Raw genomic sequence first — 22,000 nt, 5'->3', positions numbered from 1 at the left:
TTTTCAAGGAATTTTAGATCTTATTTATAGTCAAAGTTCTTCTAAGGAAATTCAAAATTTCATTTCAAAGTGAAAGACTTGGTCATTACATCCTTATCAACACTTTTCCATAAAATCAAATTCCCCCTAAAGTCAAAAACCTAAAGATTTCTAACTGATCAAAAACTTGTCATAATTACTAAAATTCTACTCCGGTTTTTTTTTAAAATTCTTACCTCCCAAGAAGTTTTGGATTTTATTCCAAGTATCTAATCGAACAATAGTCTCCTTAGTCAAGTATCTTTTAGGGGATTTCGAATTTTATTCAAAATTGAAGATTTGGTCACCACTTCCTTATCTACCATTTTTCATAAAAGTTGAAATTGCCCTTACAGTCAATGACTTAAAGATTCTTATTCAATCAAACACCTTCCATAATCTCTGAGGCTCTACTTAAGTTGGAAAGTTTCTTTTTTTTAGAAGTTATTCTTTAATCACATGTGTTTCTTGGACATTTAAATTTTAAAAAGGCAATAATACTTTCTTTTTTTTTTTCTTTCTTTTTTTTATCACAAAGGTAAGAACCCAAATTCAATATCAAATTCTTTATTCATGGGTTATCTCATTGTTGATCCCTGGAATCAAATCAAATCATTTCCAAAATATCACATAAGCACATAATTTGCATTCATGCCTATTGGGGGGGTAGGGTAGCCCTGTCTTAATTTAGAAAAGATATCTAGGATTCACTAAATCATTCAAAGAGGCAATAATACAATCCTGGAAAAGAGGATATCCTGCCCTAATCTGGAAGGTGCTAATGCTCTCTATACGCAAAAGGTAAGTTTGGTCACAAAAGGATACATCAGTTAATACTATCAATATACCTCTCCTTCCACAAGGGAATGATCAAACAGTACTAGTAGCATAATTTGATGCTTGCCTTATTGACATAACATAACCCACGAATAATGTCCGGGATATTATGCAACAAACTTGAAAATAGGTGAATGGACCCAGTCAATTTTGTTTAACACTTACCATCGGATCTCGAAGTCATCATCATCACCCATTCCCAACCAAGGCAATTTTAAGGAATCCTACCAAATGATCAATCTAAACAATTGTCTTTCCATTATTTATTGTTTCTCGAAATGTGGCCCAATTTATTTTCAAAAGTGCGTGATCAAATTTCAATTCTTTTTTTTTTTTCACAATCCATTTTCAAAATAAAATGCCTTTTTTTATTTAAAATTTCAATGTTTTCCTTTCCTCTTTTTTTTCAAATGTTTTGAGGAGTTCCAATTTTATTCCAAGGAATCAATCAAACAATCATTCTTTAGCCAAATATCTTATAGAGGAACCAAAATTTTATTCAAAATGAGAGACTTGGTCATTACTTCCGTGTCTAACATTTCTCCATAAAATTAAGGTTCCTTAAAGTCAGTGGCCCAAAGATTTTTACTTGATGAAAAGAACTTTTTATAATTTCCGAACTCTATTCAAATTTTATTTTCAAAAAATTTCCAACAAATTTTAGATCTTGTTCCAAGAAATCAATCAGTTACCTTATAGTCAAATGTCTTCTAAGGAAATTCAAAATTTCATTTCAAAGTGAGAGACTCGGTCATTACCTCCTTATCAACACTTTTCCATAAAATCAAATTCCATCTAAAGTCAAAAATCTAAAGATTTCTGTTTGATCAAAAAAATTTCATAATTACTAAAATTCTACTCGGGTTTTCTTTCAAAATTCTTTCCTCCCAAGGAGCTTTCGATTTTATTCCAAGTATCTAATCAAACAATTGTCTCCTTAGTCAAATATCTTTTAGGGGATTCCAAATTTTATTCAAAATTGAAGATTTGGTCACCACTTCCTTTTTCATAAAAGTTGAAATTCCCCCTAAAATCAATGACTTAAAGATTCTTATTCAATCAAACACCTTCCATAATCTCTGTGGCTCTACTTAAGTTGGAAAGTTTCTTTTTTTTAGAAATTATTCTTTAATCACATGTTTTCTTGGAGATTTAAATTTTAAAAAGGCAATCATTCTTTTCTTTTTTTTATTTATTGCTAAGGCAAGAACCTAAATTCAAACTCAAATTCTTTATAATCGGGAAACCACCGCCCTAATTTACTACCGATTACTCAAATCATGATCAAAATATGAATCACTGCCTAAATTGAATCCCCAAATCTTTGAAATTGGATTACTGCCCCAAATACCTCGGATTGCCACAGAATCAAATCACTGCCATATCAGACTCCCCAAAGTTTGGGAATGAAATCCCTATCTTTCTCATAGTTGATCCCTGGAATCAAATCAAATCATTTCCAAAATATCACATAAGCACATAAGTAGCATTCATGCCTATTGGGGGCGTAGGGTTGCCCTGTACTAATTTAGAAATGAAATCTAAGATTCACTAAACCATTCAAAGAGGCAATAATACAATCCTAGAAAAAAGGTATCCTGCCCTAGTCAAGAAGGTGCTAATGCTCTCTATATGCAAAAGGTAAGTTTGGTCAAAAAAGGGTAAATCAGTTAATGCTATGGACTCCCTGGACTATGAAGCAATACAATGTGCAGATGTCAATGAGATTTCTAATTCTATCAGAGAACTAGGAATGAACAACTTGCTAGCAGAGTGAATCAAGGTACGAGTACAAATCATATTTGTCAAAATCAGCTTCAAATGGCTCTAGTCGTGTGTAATAACAAGCTAAATGCAGAAACCTATAAATAAAGTCAATAATGATTACATGATTATGCAGGATTTCCTAAAACCGAATGGTTAGAAACATGGAAGCATTGACCTTGAGTGGTTGAGAGATGTTCCTCCAGACAAGGCAAAGTAAGTCATCTCGAACCACAGACTTGTAATCATGCATAAACCTTACCATTTTGTATAAACAGTGAAACATCTAATGAACCATGATAACAGAGCTTGCTATAACATGTATTTCATCAGGTAGTCTGTTTGTATGTGGGGAAAGATTTTCATTGATAGGGTTGCTTTTGCTACTCATTTAAGTGAATTTAAACCAAAATTTATATATAATCAACTTCATTTTCTTAAATGACCGAGTTTAACTCAAACTAATCATGCTTATTCTCTACGGAAGAGAATTTACTTACTTATTATAACTTAATGATCTTAGTTTAACTTAAGCAACTCACTTAAAGTTTTTTTTCTCTTCTACCTCTCAAGAAGAAATTTTCTCTCTAACTTTATCCATCCTTCTCTCTTTTGTTGTATGAAATAATAGCTTAAGCCACTAATTGTTTCATTATCTTAAGTGACCAAGTGCCTGTTTGGCAGAAATTATTTACAGCTTATTTCAGCTTTCAGCTTAATTTAAGCTATTTTGATGTGTTTGGTTTAGCTTATAGCTTATAACTTATAACTTTGTGGAAGTCAGAAATCAGCTTATTCTTTGAGTGGAGCAGGAGATGCTTTAAGAATAAGCTGGAAATCAGCTTAAGCTGAAAGTTATAAGCTATAAGCTGTTTAGGCATAAGCTATAAGCACTTTCCCACAGCTCTACCAAACAGGGCTCAAGTTTAATTAGTCTCTAAGAAAGAGAATTTACTGAGTAATTATAGCTTAACGATATTACTTTAACTTAAACACCTCACTTACGGTTTTCTAAATCACCTACGTGTTGATATTCCATTTTTGAAGTTCTTTTGTTCCTTCCTTTATTTCTATCATGAGTAATTGTTTCATTCCCTGTATCAGAATTTCATCGTTTATGCAAGACCTTAGCTACGTTTTACAGTGCTAGGGCATTTCTTCAATACAATTGGTTTTCTCTATATACTAAAATTTTGTTTCAGAAAATAAAAAGAAGAATCTCATAGTTAAGGTTAAAAGGGAAAAGAGGTTAAAAGTCCCCCAAAAAACATATAAATACATAAATAAATAAAATAAAGTAGATAATTATTGGACACCCCACAAAATGGAATTTTCCATACAACACCAAGAATATATCTGATAACAAGAAAAATACGGCTTTAACAACAGAATCAAGAGAAGCAGATTCTAACATATGTTTCTCCACAACTAGTACTAACTCTGCCGAAGCCACTTCTGCGTCATTTCAGTTCAAAATGATTTAGGTAACTATCAATTATGTCTAAACAGCTAGCATCACAAAGAGACACAGTTAAAAGGGCTTCAAAGATTTGAGAGTTAAGGACCAAAATACTATACAAGCACAAAAGATATAATTGGACTCTACTCTACTATTCACGATTAACCAAATATTTGGAAAGAGCGAAAGCACCAATAAAAGGAAGAAGATGATTCGTAGAAGCAATTTTCCTTATCTAGAAAATTGTGACCTTAAAAATTGTGCCTGACCTAGTCTCAATTAGAGCAATCCTCCCCCCCCCCCCCAAAAAAAAAAAATAATAAATAAATAAATAAATAAGAAGGTTGTTTCTCAATACCACACTTCCCCTGCAAAATAATTCGAAACACAATGAGGTACAAGTCCTTAAGCAGAACTTCACTCAATTTCTAGAGAGCTTGACAAAAATTTCTTAGTTGGTAAATTTTTCAAATCAATTTTTAATTTCTTGTTAAATTGTTTCAAGCATGAATTTATTGATCTTTGATGTATTTTAAATCATGTTTACAAGATGGAATGAAAAGAGGCTTTAGTAAAGCAAAAGCATAGCTATTTTGGGGGTCAGTTTTCATGATTGCGCAGAATTGAAATTGTGCAGAGGCCTGACTTTGATGAATTTTTAAAAATAGTTCTCTACCTCGTAATTTCATGAAATTTTAACAGGCAGTCCCTCCATAAGCCTAGTATATTGTGTAATAGAAGAAAATTCCAATAAATGAATTTTAAATAAATCTCAAACTAGGTTGTGTTTTGTTTTATTACTATGCTGAATTCTATTTTAACCTACTGTTTTCTATAAGTTTTTTAGTCGAGGAGACACTCAAAACAATTCAAAATAAGTCAAATTTCTTGAAGTTGTACCAGGGGAGCACAATAAATCACTGCCTTCAAACTCTATTGCAAAATGTGCTAAAATTTTATTGGATTTTCACCAAAAATTTATCATTAGATCTTCGAGTTTTCTATCTGAATCAAAAATGAAAGAGTGAAAGAATCAAGTCTTATTATGTAGCAGACGCATAGAAGAAGTGTAAATTGAATCAAATTATGGTTGAACAACCTCACCTATTCACTTCAATGAAAAGCTAAAACACTTCCACTTCAACAAAACACATTCAGAAAGTAGCATTGACAGCAAAATCGAAAGAAACAATACATACACATACCTGTAGGGCAAAGGAAAATCATATTTGGATATGAGACAGAGAGGGCACAGCTTGTCAATACAAAATCAAGGCATCGACATTTCTACCCTGCAATGAATCCAATATTAAAGAGATGCTCGATAAGGACCAACAACATATGGTGAATGTCATTGTATTTTTATAAGAAAAGTGAGGTCATACCACCCCAGAATAGAGTAAACAACATAAATACAAGATCAGCTCTACAGGAAACATAAGCATGAGATGAGATAAAACTGTTTAAACTAGCAATATTATCATCATGACAATAATCTGTTTGACCCATCATAATCACTTTGTTGCCAAAATTCATGAGCCCATAAGAAGCTCAAGGAAAAGCCAATTCAATGTAGAGAGAAAGCTCATAACTTTGTCTAATTTCTTGATATGGATTCATAAAAAGCAAGCTAACAAATCAACCTAAAAACAAAAATATTTGCGTATAAAACTACGGCATTATGGTAATTATGTAACCATCCTCTATTTTTGGAATTATAACATCAGTTTTTAAATATTTAGCTTATTTTTTTTATTTTTTTTTTTAAATGAAATGAAAGAAAGAAAGAAAGATGGAAAAGAAAAGGGAAAAAGATAGCACATAGAACTCTAGGTCAATACCAAATCAAAGCCCTAAATCTAAGAGAACCAAAAACTCTAGATTGTAGCATTTCGAATTAGCTAGCTCAGGATCTGCATCCGTTCAATCCAGATCAAAGTCATTCAAATCAAAAACAACATCAGTCAAGTCCATATTTGAGCTTAAAATCTTAGGCCAGAACAATAAATAAGCAAACGAATAAAAGTAGTTTGATCTCAAATCCAACATCTACGAATCGAATGCAAATGACACGCATGAGGTGGATCGAAGCCCTAACTGTTGGAGAGAAAGAGATCGAGGGAGGAGAGAAGACAGAGAAAGAGATCGAGGGAGTGGAGGAGGGGAGAGGAGCCCTAACCTGTTCAGATCAATTGAAGAAGCTGAGGTATTCTTCGTCTGCTCTCTTCTTCTTCTCCTCCTCCTCGTCTTCGTCTTCTGTCTCCACCTTCTTCTCCTCCCTTTTCTTCGTCTTCTCCTATTCTCTCTCGCCCTTTCCTTTGTTTCTCCTTTTTATTTTTTTTCCCCCTGTTGCTGATTCACCCGTCTCTCTCTCTCTCTTCTATTTCTCTCTCCTCCTTTAGTTTCTTCCCTCACTTTTTTTTTTATCCTTATTTTTATTAAACCTAAAATTCATAAAATAAATTATTTTTATTTAAAAAGACTCATTTTTTATTAAAAAATTAAAAAAATATGTTTATTAATTTTATTATTATTGTAATTGTATAAAAATTAATGATTTTTCTTTTTATTTTAGACATATAATAAATAAATAAAATTATATATATTAAACGTGTCTCCAGCATGTCATGTCTTCTATTTTTTTAAAATTTACGTGTCCCGTATCCATATTCGTGCATCATATCATATAACCATGAATATCCCAAGAACTAGTGCAAAACTCAACAATCCAAAGTCAATTACAAGAGAAATACCTTCAATGGGAGCAACAATAATGATTAATAATTGTCATGTAACAGTTTGAATTCAACAACAAACATTATGAATCAAACCAAAACATGATTCTCCAAGAACCTAAAGGTTCAGATTATACAGAGCTTAGAATTAGAATTCGAAACTCAAGAGATTCATATATCTAATTGAGATAAATCATCAACCACGACAAGCAACGTAAATTATAGTTAAAATTTGAATCAAATTGTTTACCTGAATCGAACATTGAGGCATACGATTCTCAGCTGACACCTACCCTGCACCTAGCCCCTACTATCTCCATTGCCTGCACCTAGCCTGTCAAAACCTCCAAATTACATTTCTCAGCAAAACAGTCCCAACCTAACATGGTAACCATCTAATGCAAAATGCTTATATCAAAACAAGGCATGTTTTTTCCCCTAGGAAATTCAATTTTAAATTACATTTTCTTACAAAAACAAACTATTTCTCAACAACTACACTTCCAGTTATCCTCATTTATCTCAGCAAACTCACAGGAAAAATAAATAAAAAATAAAATAAAATAATAATAAATAAAAATGTGGAATCAAATAGAAATAAATGAGGAAAGTTGAATTGGGGAATCTAAATGAATTTGGTGGGTTTAAAACTTTATCATAAACGGGGTTTAGATAAAAACGAACAGGAAAATAAAACCCACGAAATCTATATAGAATCTCATGCGATTTTGCAAGAAATGTAATCAATCACCTACTTGTATAAAAGCAAGAATTCAATGAGAATGTCAAATAGAGAAAATTGGAAAGATTTATCAGATGCAGCTGAGCTTACTGATCTCCGACTGTGCCATGTGGCCGAAGTGGTCTACTTGGGAATCCAGTCAATGCTGGAGAACCAAGTTCGTCTTCAGTGTAGCAGGAGAGAGAGAAGAGAGAAAAATGAAGCAAATATAGGGTTTGTGTTTTGACATATTATTTTTAAAATAAAATTTTTAAGAGAATTTAAAAATTTTGAAAATTTGTCTAATTATAGATTTTGAAAATAATTTTCAAATGTTGGAGTTTGGGATGATTTAATAGTTATTATTATTATTTTTGTAGTTGATTAAATGGGTATAAGAGAAAAAGTGATTGAGAAAAAGAGAAGAGAATGAAAAAGTGATTATTAATGTGTAGTTGAAAAAAAAAGTGATTTTGAAAAAAAATTTAAAAATTTTCAACCAAACATGTTTTTGGAGACAAACCACATAGACTATTTTTTTTACAAAAAAACTAGGTCTCAAAATTTGGCACCCCAAATTTATCCACAAATGGCTATATGTGGTGGAGATTGAATTCAATTCATGCTTCACTATAGATCATGTATGAAGAAAAATATTATGGCGATTTTTTTTTAAGGTCCCTGATATTAAAATTTTGTAGCATAAAGGGGACTTGATATTTTCATAATATCTAAGGTCCCTTAACATTGATCTAGAGAAAATTCGATTCAGAGAATTTCTCTGGATAAATCACAGAGAAAATTCCAAAGTTCTCTGGACATATCACAGAGAAAATTCCAATTCCAAATTTCTCTGGATATATCAAACAGAAAATTTTACTCATCGACACCAAATTTTTTTGGACACATCATAGAGAAAATTTTACACATCACCCACATGAAATTTCTCTGGACACATTACAGAGAAATTTTACACATCTCCAACACCAAATTTCTCTGGACACATCACAGAGAAAATTTTACACATCACCAACACCAAATTTCTCTGGTTTCAAACCAGAGAAAATTGAAATTTCTCTAAGTTCAAACTAGAGAATTTTTTTTTCTTTTTCCTTTTCTTATTTCAACTTCTATTTATTAACAATACTGTTGTTGTTGACCATTACTCCATATCCAGTTTATGCAACCATTTATGTATAAACTAATATTTCTACAAAACCCTTTACAATAACATTAGAATTAAACATTCAAAAAATACAAGGACCAACCAACATTCTAATCCTTAGGGAGCATTTTATGTTGCATGATTTTCTTACCTGGCTAGATCTGGATAAACTTGGCCGCCTTGATCTCGCACGTCTCTAAACATCGAAAGAAATGAGTTGAACCCTTTAGATGAAGCCCCGCTCAATATCCACAGTAGCAAGTTACTAAACAAATTCATGGTCCCAACTTTGTTCACAAATTTTTTTGGCGTTGTTCACATCTGTAGATGCACATCTTGACCAGGTAGATGTTGTGTTTTCTTGGCAGCATTATCTTTTACTTTTGTGCATAATGATCGCTGCTTCTGCTTCATGTATTGGATGACTAGAGAAATTCTCTGGTTTGAACTAAATTTTTTTTAGGTTGGTCTAGAGAAATTCTCTGGTTTGGATTGAAATTTCTCTAGATTGATTTGAGAGACTTTAGACATTCTCTCCTTGACATTTCATCAAACACTTTCTTTGCTGAATCCATGTCCTCAGCTCCCGAATACACCTTTTTATGTGGATTTCTTCAATAAATGTTGTATGAAGATTTTAAGATTTGGTTTATTGAGATCAACAATAAAGACAATGAAGAAGAAACGAGAAAAAAGTAAGAGAAGCAATGATAAATATTTTTCAGTTGTGCTTGTGAATATGTAACTGATGCATTTTGTTTCTGCTTTCATATCTGCTATAATGCTTTTATAAAGATTACTAGTGTTCTGCTTCTTGATATTTTTCCTCCGAGGGTAATGATATTTGTTGACGGAGGAATCTTCATCAGAGGACTAGTGATTGGAGGAACAATAATGAGGACTAGTGCGTTGCTTCATATAAATCTTGTTGTATAAAGCATTATCAAGAATCTTCATATAAATCGACGATCAGCTTTATAAATCTTGTTAGTGCAAATTCCTCTGTCGTAGTCAATGCCAATGAAGCTTTGAACAATGTTGCAGACAAAGAGGAGAGAGAGAGAGAGAGAGTTATTTGGTGCAAGAAGGGAGAGGAGAGAAAATGAAAGAATGGGTGTTATATATGGGTATAGGTGAGGGACCTTAGACTACAAATTTTTTTTATTGTGGACCTCTCCCATTGCTAAAAGTTGGAGAGGGATGTTAGACTAATTTTCTCTAAATAATATGAATGAAATATAAGTTTTTTTTTTAATTTTTTAAATCAGTATTTAAATTTATAATGTAAATACAATGAAAATGAAAATATTATGTATGAATCTTATAAATAGTATATTAAACGGTTGGTGTTGTTTTTGTGCAAAGTGTGCAGTAGACGATGATAAACCACCAGTGCGGAATTGAAGTCAAGGTCCATGAGACTTTCCCAAACAGAGTCTAGAATTAGCTGAGACTAACAATTTTGACTCCAAGTGAATGATGAATTCTTTCACATAATTATATATAACTTTTGCTCTCTTTTCTTTTTTATATTTTCTTTTTATCTTTTTCTTTATTTTTTTGCTCTTTAGTAGGACACAAATGAGAGGAGAGGAGATGAAGAGATAGAAGTAGAAATTAAGTTTTTTTTTTTGGTGGTTAAAGAGATGAAGAGACTTGAATTTTAGGAATTTTCTTAAATTGAATTGTATAACATTGAATGGATAAAAATAAGTTCAAGAATTGATCTGATATCTCTTTCATGGACCAATTATTTCTATTTGATTATGTTTGGATGACAAGAATTATAGAGAAGGAATATGTGAATCTCATTATAATAAACTTAAAAAGTATATCCTAGGAAATGGTGAGATATATATTTTTTTATAATTATATTATTTAAGAAAATGGAATGTTTTTAGATTTATTTTTTGTTAAAAAACTCTGACTAAATTTTCCATTTTATCTTCTTGCTTTTTTAGAATATAAATAGATATTAAAAAAATATTCGAATTGGTCAACCCAATTGATTGATATGCAAAGTTTGATTCCATTTGATTTGGTTTGGTTATAAATAAATATTAAAATGAAAAACTTACTTATAAATTTGATCTTGAGTAATGGTGATTTATTTAACCTTAAAGATTTTTTTATAGATCAATTAGTCCCATTAATTTTGAAAAGATAGATTTAATATATTATTTAAAAAGTAGATTTAGTTATACTCTTATTTCTATTATATTTCTTTCTTTTTTTCTTTTGTGCTAAAAAGGTAAGATATATAATATATGAGAATCAATTTGGAATGAATTTTTATATGTGAATTTTTTTTTATTTAAAAAACATTTCAAAACGAGTACATAAATGACTTGAAATATAAAATTTTTTACACATTCCAAAACGATGTGCAATTCTTCGAACTTTTCAAAAAAAGTATAAAAACTCCTTAGAATTAATTTTGTCAATTTGTTTTTTAAGTTGGTCACAAACTATGCTTTTTAACTTTCAAAAGTGAATGTTTTAGGAAGTGTTTTATAAGTTGGCCTTTTTACTTCATTACGAAAAAAACGTTTAAAAAAGTTAAAAGGTAATTTGACATATATAAGTCAACAAATTTGGCTTATAAACTTGTTCCCAAAATCAAATTGAAAAATTAGAAGGCATATTTGAATGAAAATTTTAATTTCTAGAGATTTAATCGGAAAAGTAGTATAATTCAATATTTGTTGTTTTTCTCCATCTCGGAAGAAGTAACAGTGACCGTATAAATAGAACTAGCTCCTAGAAACTAGCAGTCACCACTTCAACATTTTCTGAAATTTGAAATTTTCTTTCAGAAACACTTAATTGGTAGGTTTGTTCGTATAACGGTGAAAATTTGTACTAGTATAAATGGTTATCAAGATAACATAATTTGAAGCAAGCCACATTTGATTATTCAACTAGTCAAAATCTTGATATTCTCCGGGTATTGAACAATGAAATTTTTTACTCATTTTGATATAATTTACAGAGAATCAATCAATATTCAGTAGCTTCTCTTTCTTTTTTCTTTTTATTTATTTTTTCAGTGACTCACTCAATGTACTCAATATCCACATTTTGAGATGGTTGATGCATCAACTCAAATGCTTCTTCTTCCTGTGATTGTATTTGTATATCCTGCCAAGCAGCAAACCAAGTCACCAACACTTCGAAAAATGACCAAATGCATAGGAAAAGCAAAACAATGGCAAGGCATGGTGTGCCATTATTCCTTTGTTTCAAAACCAAATCATGAGGATCACAACATGATGACAAAGATGATTCAATACCTGTGTATTTTTTAGATGATGTGTTGGTTGATCTTGGGCAATTGAATAGGCTTGGGGTTGAGACATTCGGTAATAGGGCTCTTTGAGATCAAATTTGCCGGATGATGTATGGACTATTCCTCCTTGTCCGGCACCAGCGGCCCAACTTTTAGCTATTTAAGTTCATTTACCACTAATTAGAACATTTAAAGAATCCTATTAACAAACAAATACAACTGAACTAGTTAGATCATGAACACTAACTTGTCATCGTTAAGTTAATAGAATAACTCTGAGCATTGTGTGCAATCATGTGGAGTTGACCTGTAATTTCTTGTCCTGGCATGACATAAAGTGGCTGAGAGAGGACACAACGCAGCTGATACCAGTGGGTTGTAGCCGCACCAGGAGCTGTGCTCAGCCACCTTTGTACAGTACTGTAGAATGAGGAATTAACAATGGTTGTGAGAGAGAGAGAGAGAGAGAGAGAGGAACATTATTAATCAAACATCAAATGATTACCTCCCATCGAACAATACATCAAACCAACATGCCAACCCATGAATTCTAGTACCCGCAGGGGCTTTGAATTTCAATGGAACATCAATTTCATACAACTCCTCTTCCTGCAGAATGAAAAATATAAGACAATCATCAAGCTTTATTCCATACTTCAATCCCATTTAACATGGATATATTACAGCCTCTATGGGTAGTTTCATAATCAGGTTGCATCATATTCCATTGCCCAAACAATCCCACAAAGTTTACAAAACAGAAATCCATATATACCCTGCAAAGAAAGACAATGTGAGCAGCTATCAAAACCTCCGACATTTTTGTACCCTAGTAGACCCCCTTTGTGATCCATAATTTCAGCAGTTCCATAGTTACAGAAACAGTAATTCCATTCCACAAAACCTTTTTAACTTGACCTCTTCAAATCCATGAATGCCCACCAGTCATGGACTATGAAAGAACAATTGCTGTGCTAATAAAGAAACAAGTATTTTTTTTATAAATATTACTGTGGTTGGCAAGTGATAGTTCTTATTTAGACAGTTAACTAATACCTTTATAGAAGTGAAGTTAATCGTATGAGATATTGCTGGAGCCACTAATAGACTAGGATCAAAAGCATCCACCACTGGCTGTACAGAAAGTAAAGGGGAGAGAGAGAGAGAGAGAGAGATCATTAGAGGTCACCATGATAAAAACAGAAAAGCCAACATAATTACTGTCAATAAACATGACAGACAGAAGTGTATGCACAGACACATTGTACTCGAAAGTTTCAAGAACCTTTGAACAATGCTTTACCATCAAGTTGATGGTAACCATGGCGTGCACACACACACACACACACACACACACACATTGTACTTGAATGCTTCAAGAACCTTTCAACAATGCTTTCCTGCCAACACATTTATAATATGAGTGTTCAAATTGACCTAATTCAATTCATATGTGGAAACTGCAGGCAGCTTTTTTCTGTCAGTGACTGTATCAAGATTTACCACAATCTAACAATGTGAGTGTTCACAGTTTCTACTTTCAACTGGAATCCCTTAAAAGTTTCTCCTAATTTTTCTTTCTACACAGACCACATCATCCACATCATGGAAGAGAGAGAACTCTTCTAATGAAGACAAATAACAGATTCTTCCAAAAGGACACACCTCAATGAACATTGACCTGCCACAAATAAAATCATCTCAAACAAGCCTTGAGACCATCTGCTTTTTGTTATGATATCTTAAATAATGTCATTTCCATATGTTTGAAAAGATTTTGAGGGTGGCAATCCAAGGGGCGGGCTACCTTTCATAAAAAAAAAAAAATCCCACTGTGAACCAGTAAAATAGGGAATGATTCATGCTAGTGGATTTAATTATTAGTTATTTCAGTGTTAACAAGAGAATGAAATTTATTGACGTTCTAGAAGGTACACATACTTCAAAATTGCTTACAATCTAAGGTTATAGATAATCTGAATTAGATGTGCGTGGACAAAATCTCCACTGCTTGGTAAAGAAGACACTCTTACAAATGGGATCAAAACTCATAAGCTTGGTGTGTACCCATGCAATATAGAAATAACTAAATCCTACATGAAAATGAAGTTCTAAGAAAAATTTACATTCTTCAAATGATCACTACTTACAGCTATCCCAACTTTAACCAAACCAAGCCTCCAAACTCATCAAATGGGGTCGTTTACATAAATCCTTCTTCTCTACTCCCAATTTTATTAATCAAAATACCCTTCTAGAGCTTTTAAATGGTGATGTTGTTCTTCACGGTGATTTTTTATAATAAGAAAATTTTGCATAACAAACAAAAGATGTAACTTCAAAGAACTAACCTCTACAAACCAAACTCTATGTATCAACAACTAAATTATTGAAGGAAAAGAGCAGGAATAGGTTCAACAAATAAGATGCATTATAATGCACTTGTAGACATTTAAAGCCAAGCATAATGAGAAAACTGTGACACCATCTTAAAAATTCAATAATATTTGTAGTACTTGCAAGTTCTGCTATCAAAATCTTAGGATTCGCAATTCTTGCAAAATCGATACGAATCTATGGGTATTCGAAGTGAATCTCTAGTGAATTGCACGATTCACAATCGATTCACAATTTAATTCACTTTTTACGATTTATGTAATTTTTGAAATTATTATGTCTGACATATTTTAGACGTTTTTTCTCTATCTTTTTAGTGAAAATGACATAAACAACTTCTAATAACATTTAATACCAAAATAACCAACATATATACATGATTTGTTGTTATTTTAGGAATCATGGAATTTTTAATAGGATCCAATCAGATTCAGTCAGACTCGACATATTTTTAACTTTCTCATTTTTTTTCCCTTTAAAAAATCATAATATATCTTCTAAAGATGTTTAAAATTAAAGTTACACTATGAATTATCTATTGTTAGTTTATTAAATTGAATATTATATGTGTGAGGTTAGTTATACCTTTTAAAATATTTTAATTATTTCTTATTATTTGCTCACTATTACTTAGAAAAGTATGTTTGTTTATTGTCCAAATATCAATATCATTGTTAATTATTGTTACTTTGAAAATTGATAGTTTTATCTATTTGTTATTATCTTTATTAAGAATGGTTGATAAAAACTATCTAAAAAAGAAAAAGGTAAGATGGTGATCTTACATACGAACTTTGTTAACTTTTTACCTATTAAACTACGTGATTATCATTCAAAATAACATTTTCATAGATTTAAGTCTAAATATTTTATATTCATAAGATATATTTGATATCTAAATGTATGGATATATATGCTTTTAAGTAATTTAAAAAAGTGACCGAATATTTACAATTCACGATTCACGATTCACGATTCGCGATTCGGTACGAAACCATTTCGATTCATGGTACGAATCCCGATTTGACAATTATGCTTGCAAGTAAGACGAACCTGAGAAAAGTACCCTTGGAAAGCAAATCCATATAAAGGTGTTAGATCAACCTCATAATAACTTCGTTGCTGCCAAAAGAGGGCCTGCGTAGATAAGAGTAAAAAATATTAGACCACTTTCATTGCCAAAAAAACCAAAACACAACAAAAAACAAGTTTTTATGGTAGTAACAAATAAACAATATAAAGCAAATGGATGCATTTAGCAACAAGTGACCAAACAAAAATAAACTGATTCTAAAACAGAAGACAAAATTTTCCTAGTGAAGATATTATCTTCATTAAAGAAGAGCACAAGAGCCCAGCATATTTGCAAGGAAAAATAATGAAGGGTAAAAGCAGTGATATAATTTAATGTATCTTACCCAAAATTACAAATAATCCAATGACCTAATATTGTTTTTAGTCCCCTTTTTGCTTGTTTAATTTCTCAAGTAAAATAACAGCACAAACAAGTTCCTGATTTTTTGATCCAGGACTTTGTCCCAGTAAAATGCAACGTTCACTACAATTTGCATACAAATAGGTGTAAGACTAGTTCGATCACTATTTAATTGGATAGATTCCAAAAGGTCAACTTACATTTAAAAACTGAATTTTTTATTTTTATTTTTGATAAATAAATTTAAAAAAAAAAACTGAAATTGAATTCTTTTGACAAGAAATAGGAGGGGAAAATCACCTACAATTGGGGTCATGCAAATTTCACATATCATTCTTAACCTTCACTTAATCACAGGGTACATGATAGTGATTAACCCTACAAATGCTTCAACTCATTTCACTTACCTTATTTGCAATCTCAACATACAAATATTCATCACTGAATGGTGCCATATGTATTCTGCAGGAGCAATCAAACTTAAACATCAGAACCCAAACAAATGACACATAACAAAGCACACATATTAATCTTTGCAACAAATATGATAAAACACAGTGAAACAAATATATGTAGGCACTCCTAGGGACCCTTGCTACACTTTGGGTTCAGTCAACCCCAACCCCACTATATACCTAAGCCACTAACAAATAAATAAATAAATAACACCTACCCTCCCACTTATAGTCCATAGTGAAAATTTAAAAACTGTTCCGGACATAAATATCAAAGAAAAACACAGAAACATCAATAACTAACGTACTTAACATCCTAAGCAAGGCCTAAAGCTAGAATCCTGCCAACTAGCATGGCTGCTTTTGAATTGAGTTTCTTCCATCTCTTATAGAATTTCCAATATGTTCCATGCATGATATTTGCACCATAACGTATGCAGAAAAGTCAAAGCACATAAGTTCACAGAGGGAAGTCAAGCTAGTAACTGAAAGTCTTCTAATTTAATACAGGAGATTAAGGGAGTATGACAATGAGAACCATTAAACATTTTTCCATGGTATTGTGTAGGTACAAAAATCATTAAGATCATAGCAATCACCTTCCAATCGTAGGAAACATCTTTCCATTAGGAACAAGGAACCGATCCCTTGCAATTACATAGGTCTCCAGCATTCTTTCATTGACTAACAAGGTCCCTAAAAGAAGAAAAAAAGATTCTGAGACTTCATTCTGTGCATAAAAAACAATAGATAATCTCCCCATCACTATTAATAGAATAGATTGTCCAACATGCAGACTGGGCGGAGTGCCAGTCTAAAATACCACAATGTGTCACTTTTTTAATAGATATCTTTCCCAATTTTCACTTGTGTCCAAGCATATACTAACTTCATGCCAATTCTATAATGTTACAAAAGTGTCTCCATTACTTAACCAGAAAAGAGGGTAAAAAAAAACACACGCACACACACTTTGTAACATAACATTGATGGTGTCACTAAATTGCATAGTAATAATAAAAAAAACAAACATGGCATTATATGTTTAATATCACAGAAAATGCCATAGTTAACTAGAATTTGTCAATAGCGCACATGCCATGATAAGCTTACCCATTGGCTCCGAGATCAAAATATCTACTTTCTCAGGCAATTCAACTTCTTCAACTTTACCCTTGACTACCTATAATTTAAGTGAAAACATGCCCCCAAAAAAGGATAAGAAACAGTGTTCTAACTCCGTTAACATTTAAATTGAAATGCAAGAAAACAAAAAATTGCACCGTAATTCTTTGAGCCAACAATGGGTTCCCAGCAATAAGTTTCCTGGCATATTCTACCATTTCAGATGCTTCCACTGCATAAACATGTTTAGCGCCAGCCTGATATGAGAAAAAAAAGTGAGGCAGAGAAAAAGAGAGGGTGGAGTTGGAATAGAATTCTAGAAGCCAACAAACAAAGATAAATCCATTAAGTCAGTATATTTTCATGCACAAACACAAACAAAACTTAGGCAACCTGAGCGGCAAATAAGGACAGAATACCGCTACCAGCACCAACATCCACAACCACACGACCAACAAAATCAGTGCAATTCTCAATGACTGCAGCATAATAAGTTCCTGAAACAAGCATGTTTATCATGTCAACTCACGCATGCACCTTGTGATCTATAACTACTCAATATAGACATGCATTTCTTTACAATTAAGGAAAACAAAAATGTTTGACAAGATACAAAGCATTTTACCAGCAGCACAATGGCACATATGCCTTTAACAAAGAATTTTTAATTACAAACATAGAAGGTAAACACCTACAACAAGATCAGCAAGCAACAAACCAAAGCTCAGTAATATTACCTGTCCTCACATAATCCTGTAGCATATTTTGTTGATGTAGCAATTGTCCATAGTAATGAAAATACATTTTGGCAGAAGATGACTCTATCTTATCATCAAACTTGCTTTTAGAAGCTGATAATGTTCCATTTGGTTCACATGATCCTGCAAGGGAAAACAAGAAACAATTAGGCTTCTCTAAACCATGATTTACAACTGCTCCTCATTCAAAATCTCAATTTCTCCATCTTAATTAGGGATTTTTTTTTTCTTTTCTCATTGTATAAGGGTGGTGCCCCCTTGGCACCTTCTCTAATGTAATTTTACTTATCAAAAAATGTCAAAAAAAAATTTTAATGAACACTTAGGCAATCTTAAGAAGTATTTGAAACGTGTGAAAGTGTCCAAAATAATTAAATTTAATCTGAGTTAGGGACACATCACCGAAGTATGCCCAAGAGGTGTCAATACTAAACGCATGCCCAACAGAGATACAACACCCAATTAAAGTGCCTATAGCTATTAGGGCACAATCTTATGCAAAAGCATTCAAAATAAGTTGGGACATATGACTTCAAATAGAAGCTTCACCTCATTTAAAGTTCCATGCAAGATACGATTGTTCTTTGTACAAATTACAAGCAAAGCACTAAAGAATCTTAATGACCAAACAATACTCAATAGAACAACTAAACAAAATATAAAATAGGGAAAAAGGGGTTGCAACAAATCAAAACAAAAAAATTGTATCAAACAGGTGACTAGATATACATCCATTTTTTCAACAAAAATTATAGGCGGATATCAAAAGAGCACCTTGAACAACCACTTCATTCTTCCATTGGTCAAATGCACAATGGAAGTCCCTACTTTCCTCCTCCTTTCTAAACTGAATTGTGATTCCCCTTGAATAAGAGTTCTGGTTCAAAAGTAAAGGGGTCAACAAACATGCACATTTAGCAGCGCAAAACCAAACTGCATCATAAAGCCACCAAAATGTAAACATCGACATGTTTTCACTATATCCAAGGTGATAAAATATTGAATGTAAACAGCAATAACAACAACGATAAGAACCTTCAAAACATGGAGTCTAGCGAAGAAAGAAAACTAGATGCTGCCAAACAGTGTGTCCAACCTACTGGAAGGGTGTTTTGAGGTCCCAAAAAGGAGAGGGTCATCCCCTCTCCTTGTGTCTTGAATACTTGCTTCATATGCCTCATGTGTGAGCATGTTTGCTAAGCTTATGTTGGCCATATATTGGCTTGTATTTGGGCTTATTTTAGCATGGCATGCCACTTTTTTTACTTGGTTTTGTCACTCCATGCATGCCTAATACACTTGTAGTGTAAATCTCACAAACTAGTCTTATATGCTTCATGAAGTAGCATGTCATTCTAACTTGTTTTGTTTTCATTTCAGCATGTTTTTAGTGATGTTTTGCCATGTCATACCTCTGTTAGGGTTTGGTTTGGTCACCTCTTGCATGCCTCATGCACTTGTAGTGCAATTCCATGAAATAGCCTAACATGCATCATGCTTTAACATGTCATTCTAACATGCTTTTGGCTTAACTTTAAGAAGCTTTTGTCCATGTTTTAGCATGCTCTAGCTCTGATTTGTGTTTTTTTGGTCATGCATGCCATGCTTTGTATAGCTATAGTGCATTCTAGTTTGTTAGCTTTGTGTGTCAAGTCCACTAGCATGCATTGCTTGGCCTATTTGAATGATTTGGCATCACTTATAATGTGATTTTAACCCATGTTTCATGGTCATGCACTTGCATTTATCACTCATTCAATGCGTTGGAGGGTTTCCCCCTTTATGCCTTAACATGAATCATTGCGTATGCCTCCATGCCTACGCTTGCTAGCTATCATTTCAATGTGTTTTTGGGGTTATTTTGCCACGATATAACTCTGATTTTTATTGGTTAAGTCATCCCATGCTTGGTCTTAATAGGTGTAGTGTAATCCACCATATTTGCCTTGTATGCATTATGCCTTATGCCCTTCATGTTAGCTTGTTTTGGCTTCCTTCCATACATGTTTTAGTATCATTTTAACATGTTCTAGGAATGTTTTGGGCTGCCTTTGCCATATGCTTCATGCTTTGTATAGCTGTAGTGCAATTGGCCTTGCTAGCTTTGTGTTTTGATGACTCGTGCATGCTATCTTGGGCTATTTAGATGATTTGGCATCATTTAATACTTCATTTTAGAGCTTATAGCATAACTATATTCCCACTTCTTTCATGTTTTAAATGCCTTTGAGTATTGTGCATTGTTGTCTTATTGTGGCCTAGTGTGTATGCTTGCATGCCTAGGTCTTTGAGCCTCCATCTTAGCATGTTTTGGTCATTGTTTTGACCTATTTCAACTCTGTCCATGGTTGGTTCATGCATAGTTTCCATGTATTGCATGCCTCCTTTGTAGTCCTCTTTATTAGCTTTCATGCTTTAGGACCTTTGCATGCTATACTTGTGTTTGATTGAATGATTTGGCATCATTTCTTACTTAATTTCAGTGCATTTAGTGTTGTTACACTTCCGCATTTGTCACTCCTTGAGCCTTCTCGAGGGTTGTGCTCTTAGGCCTAGTTGAAAGGCCAATGCATTGTGCATGCATGCCTTGTCTTTTGTGCCTTGGTTTCATCATTATGGCCACTGATTTGGGCATGACCGAGGTCTATCCATTTTGGTTTAATTCCATTGAGCATTATGTATGCCATGTAGTTCAGAGCATTGAGTATGCCATGTTGTTTGCATGTTGATTCATCGCATAGTGTATGCCATGTTGTTTGCATGCTTAGGTCACATTGCATTGAGTATGCCATATGGTTCATTGCATTTGTGTATGCCATGTCCATTTGCATTGTGTATGCTAGTTGTTGTTTGTATTGTGCATGCATTAGCATAGTTTGCATGTTATTAGCTTTGTTAAGTTAATCATGTCACATTGCATTAAGTGGGCCATGTTGTTCTTAGTATTGTGCATGCATGCCATTAGCCTTGTTAGGTTGTTCATGTTGCATTGCATGTTTGCATGCTTAAGTTATATTGCATATTTGCATGCTTGTGTTGCATTGCATTTTTGCATACTCCATGTTACATAGCATTGTGCATGCCATGTTATGTGTTGCATTGTGTTTGGAATAGGTGTTAGTCCAAACACGGGAAATAAGGGACATTTCATACTTGAAGTTATGAAACGTGCCTTAATTCTCAGTCGCCGACGCTCTTGATCATACATGATAGAGTTTTAGGCTTTATGTGTTTACTTGTGCATTCATTTCATATTGAATTGAGCAACTTCGCCTCTCGGCCATCATACATTGAGATGCGTGATTGGTGGTCCAAGGGTCGAGAACTACACTCCCTTGAGCTTATGAAATGATAGGGAGGGTGGTTGTGCACACATATCTTGCAAATGCATTACCATCCCCTTTCTTGCTCTCTGTTGCAGCAAAGTGGAAAAATGCAGCAACAACTGGTCGGCTAGCCAAAAAAACTAGCTGGCCGACCACTTTTTCTGCCCTGCAACAACAAAAAGTGGTCGGCAGGTGGTCTCCCACATCAATAACCGGTCGGCCACCCTCCCACAGGTCCCCAAGGTGAGTTAGAAGCTATCTGGAGCTTGGTGTAAGTTTCTGAGAGCAATTACAAACAGAGGCAAATTGGGGCATCATGATGGATTTCCAAACGAGGTGACCGGGCAAGCATGCACTCTTCTCCTTCTAAGGACCTTGTTTTACTGCTTTCCTTAGCTAGTTTATGCTTTGGTTCTGTACCTAAATAGTTAATGTGTTTAGCTATTTGTTCGTATTTAATTAGCTAGTGTAGTTAGCTAATGAAACTGTTTTGTAATAGTTAGTTAACTAGGATTA

At 33.1% G+C, this 22,000-nt stretch overlaps 1 protein-coding gene and 1 long non-coding RNA gene across 2 annotated transcripts; both read right to left on the bottom strand.

The window, feature by feature from the left end:
- Window positions 1-5,095: 5,095 nt before the first annotated feature.
- Window positions 5,096-6,487, bottom strand: LOC145792187 (uncharacterized). Its single transcript, XR_014331524.1, has 2 exons — window positions 6,258-6,487; window positions 5,096-5,370 (listed from the first exon to the last, which is right to left on the bottom strand). It is a non-coding gene; the product is annotated as an uncharacterized LOC145792187 (long non-coding RNA).
- A 5,104-nt stretch (window positions 6,488-11,591) lies between these two features.
- Window positions 11,592-21,410, bottom strand: LOC145792182 (putative histone-arginine methyltransferase 1.3). The gene is made up of 13 exons (XM_082872893.1): window positions 18,933-21,410; window positions 18,138-18,281; window positions 17,794-17,897; window positions 17,559-17,657; window positions 17,389-17,458; window positions 16,875-16,971; window positions 16,228-16,282; window positions 15,439-15,522; window positions 13,045-13,122; window positions 12,494-12,597; window positions 12,236-12,408; window positions 11,993-12,144; window positions 11,592-11,840 (listed from the first exon to the last, which is right to left on the bottom strand). The coding sequence occupies exons 1-13, from the start codon at window positions 19,126-19,128 to the stop codon at window positions 11,754-11,756; spliced, it is 1,443 nt and encodes a 480-aa protein (XP_082729019.1). The 5' UTR covers window positions 19,129-21,410; the 3' UTR covers window positions 11,592-11,753.
- Between the last annotated feature and the right edge of the window lie 590 nt (window positions 21,411-22,000).

The sequence above is a fragment of the Camellia sinensis genome, chromosome 6 (assembly GCF_055761805.1).
Source record: "Camellia sinensis isolate YWXY chromosome 6, ASM5576180v1, whole genome shotgun sequence".
Lineage (NCBI taxonomy): Eukaryota > Viridiplantae > Streptophyta > Magnoliopsida > Ericales > Theaceae > Camellia > Camellia sinensis.
Note: the sequence above shows the minus strand (reverse complement) of the source record. Positions and strands in the feature narration are given on the sequence as shown.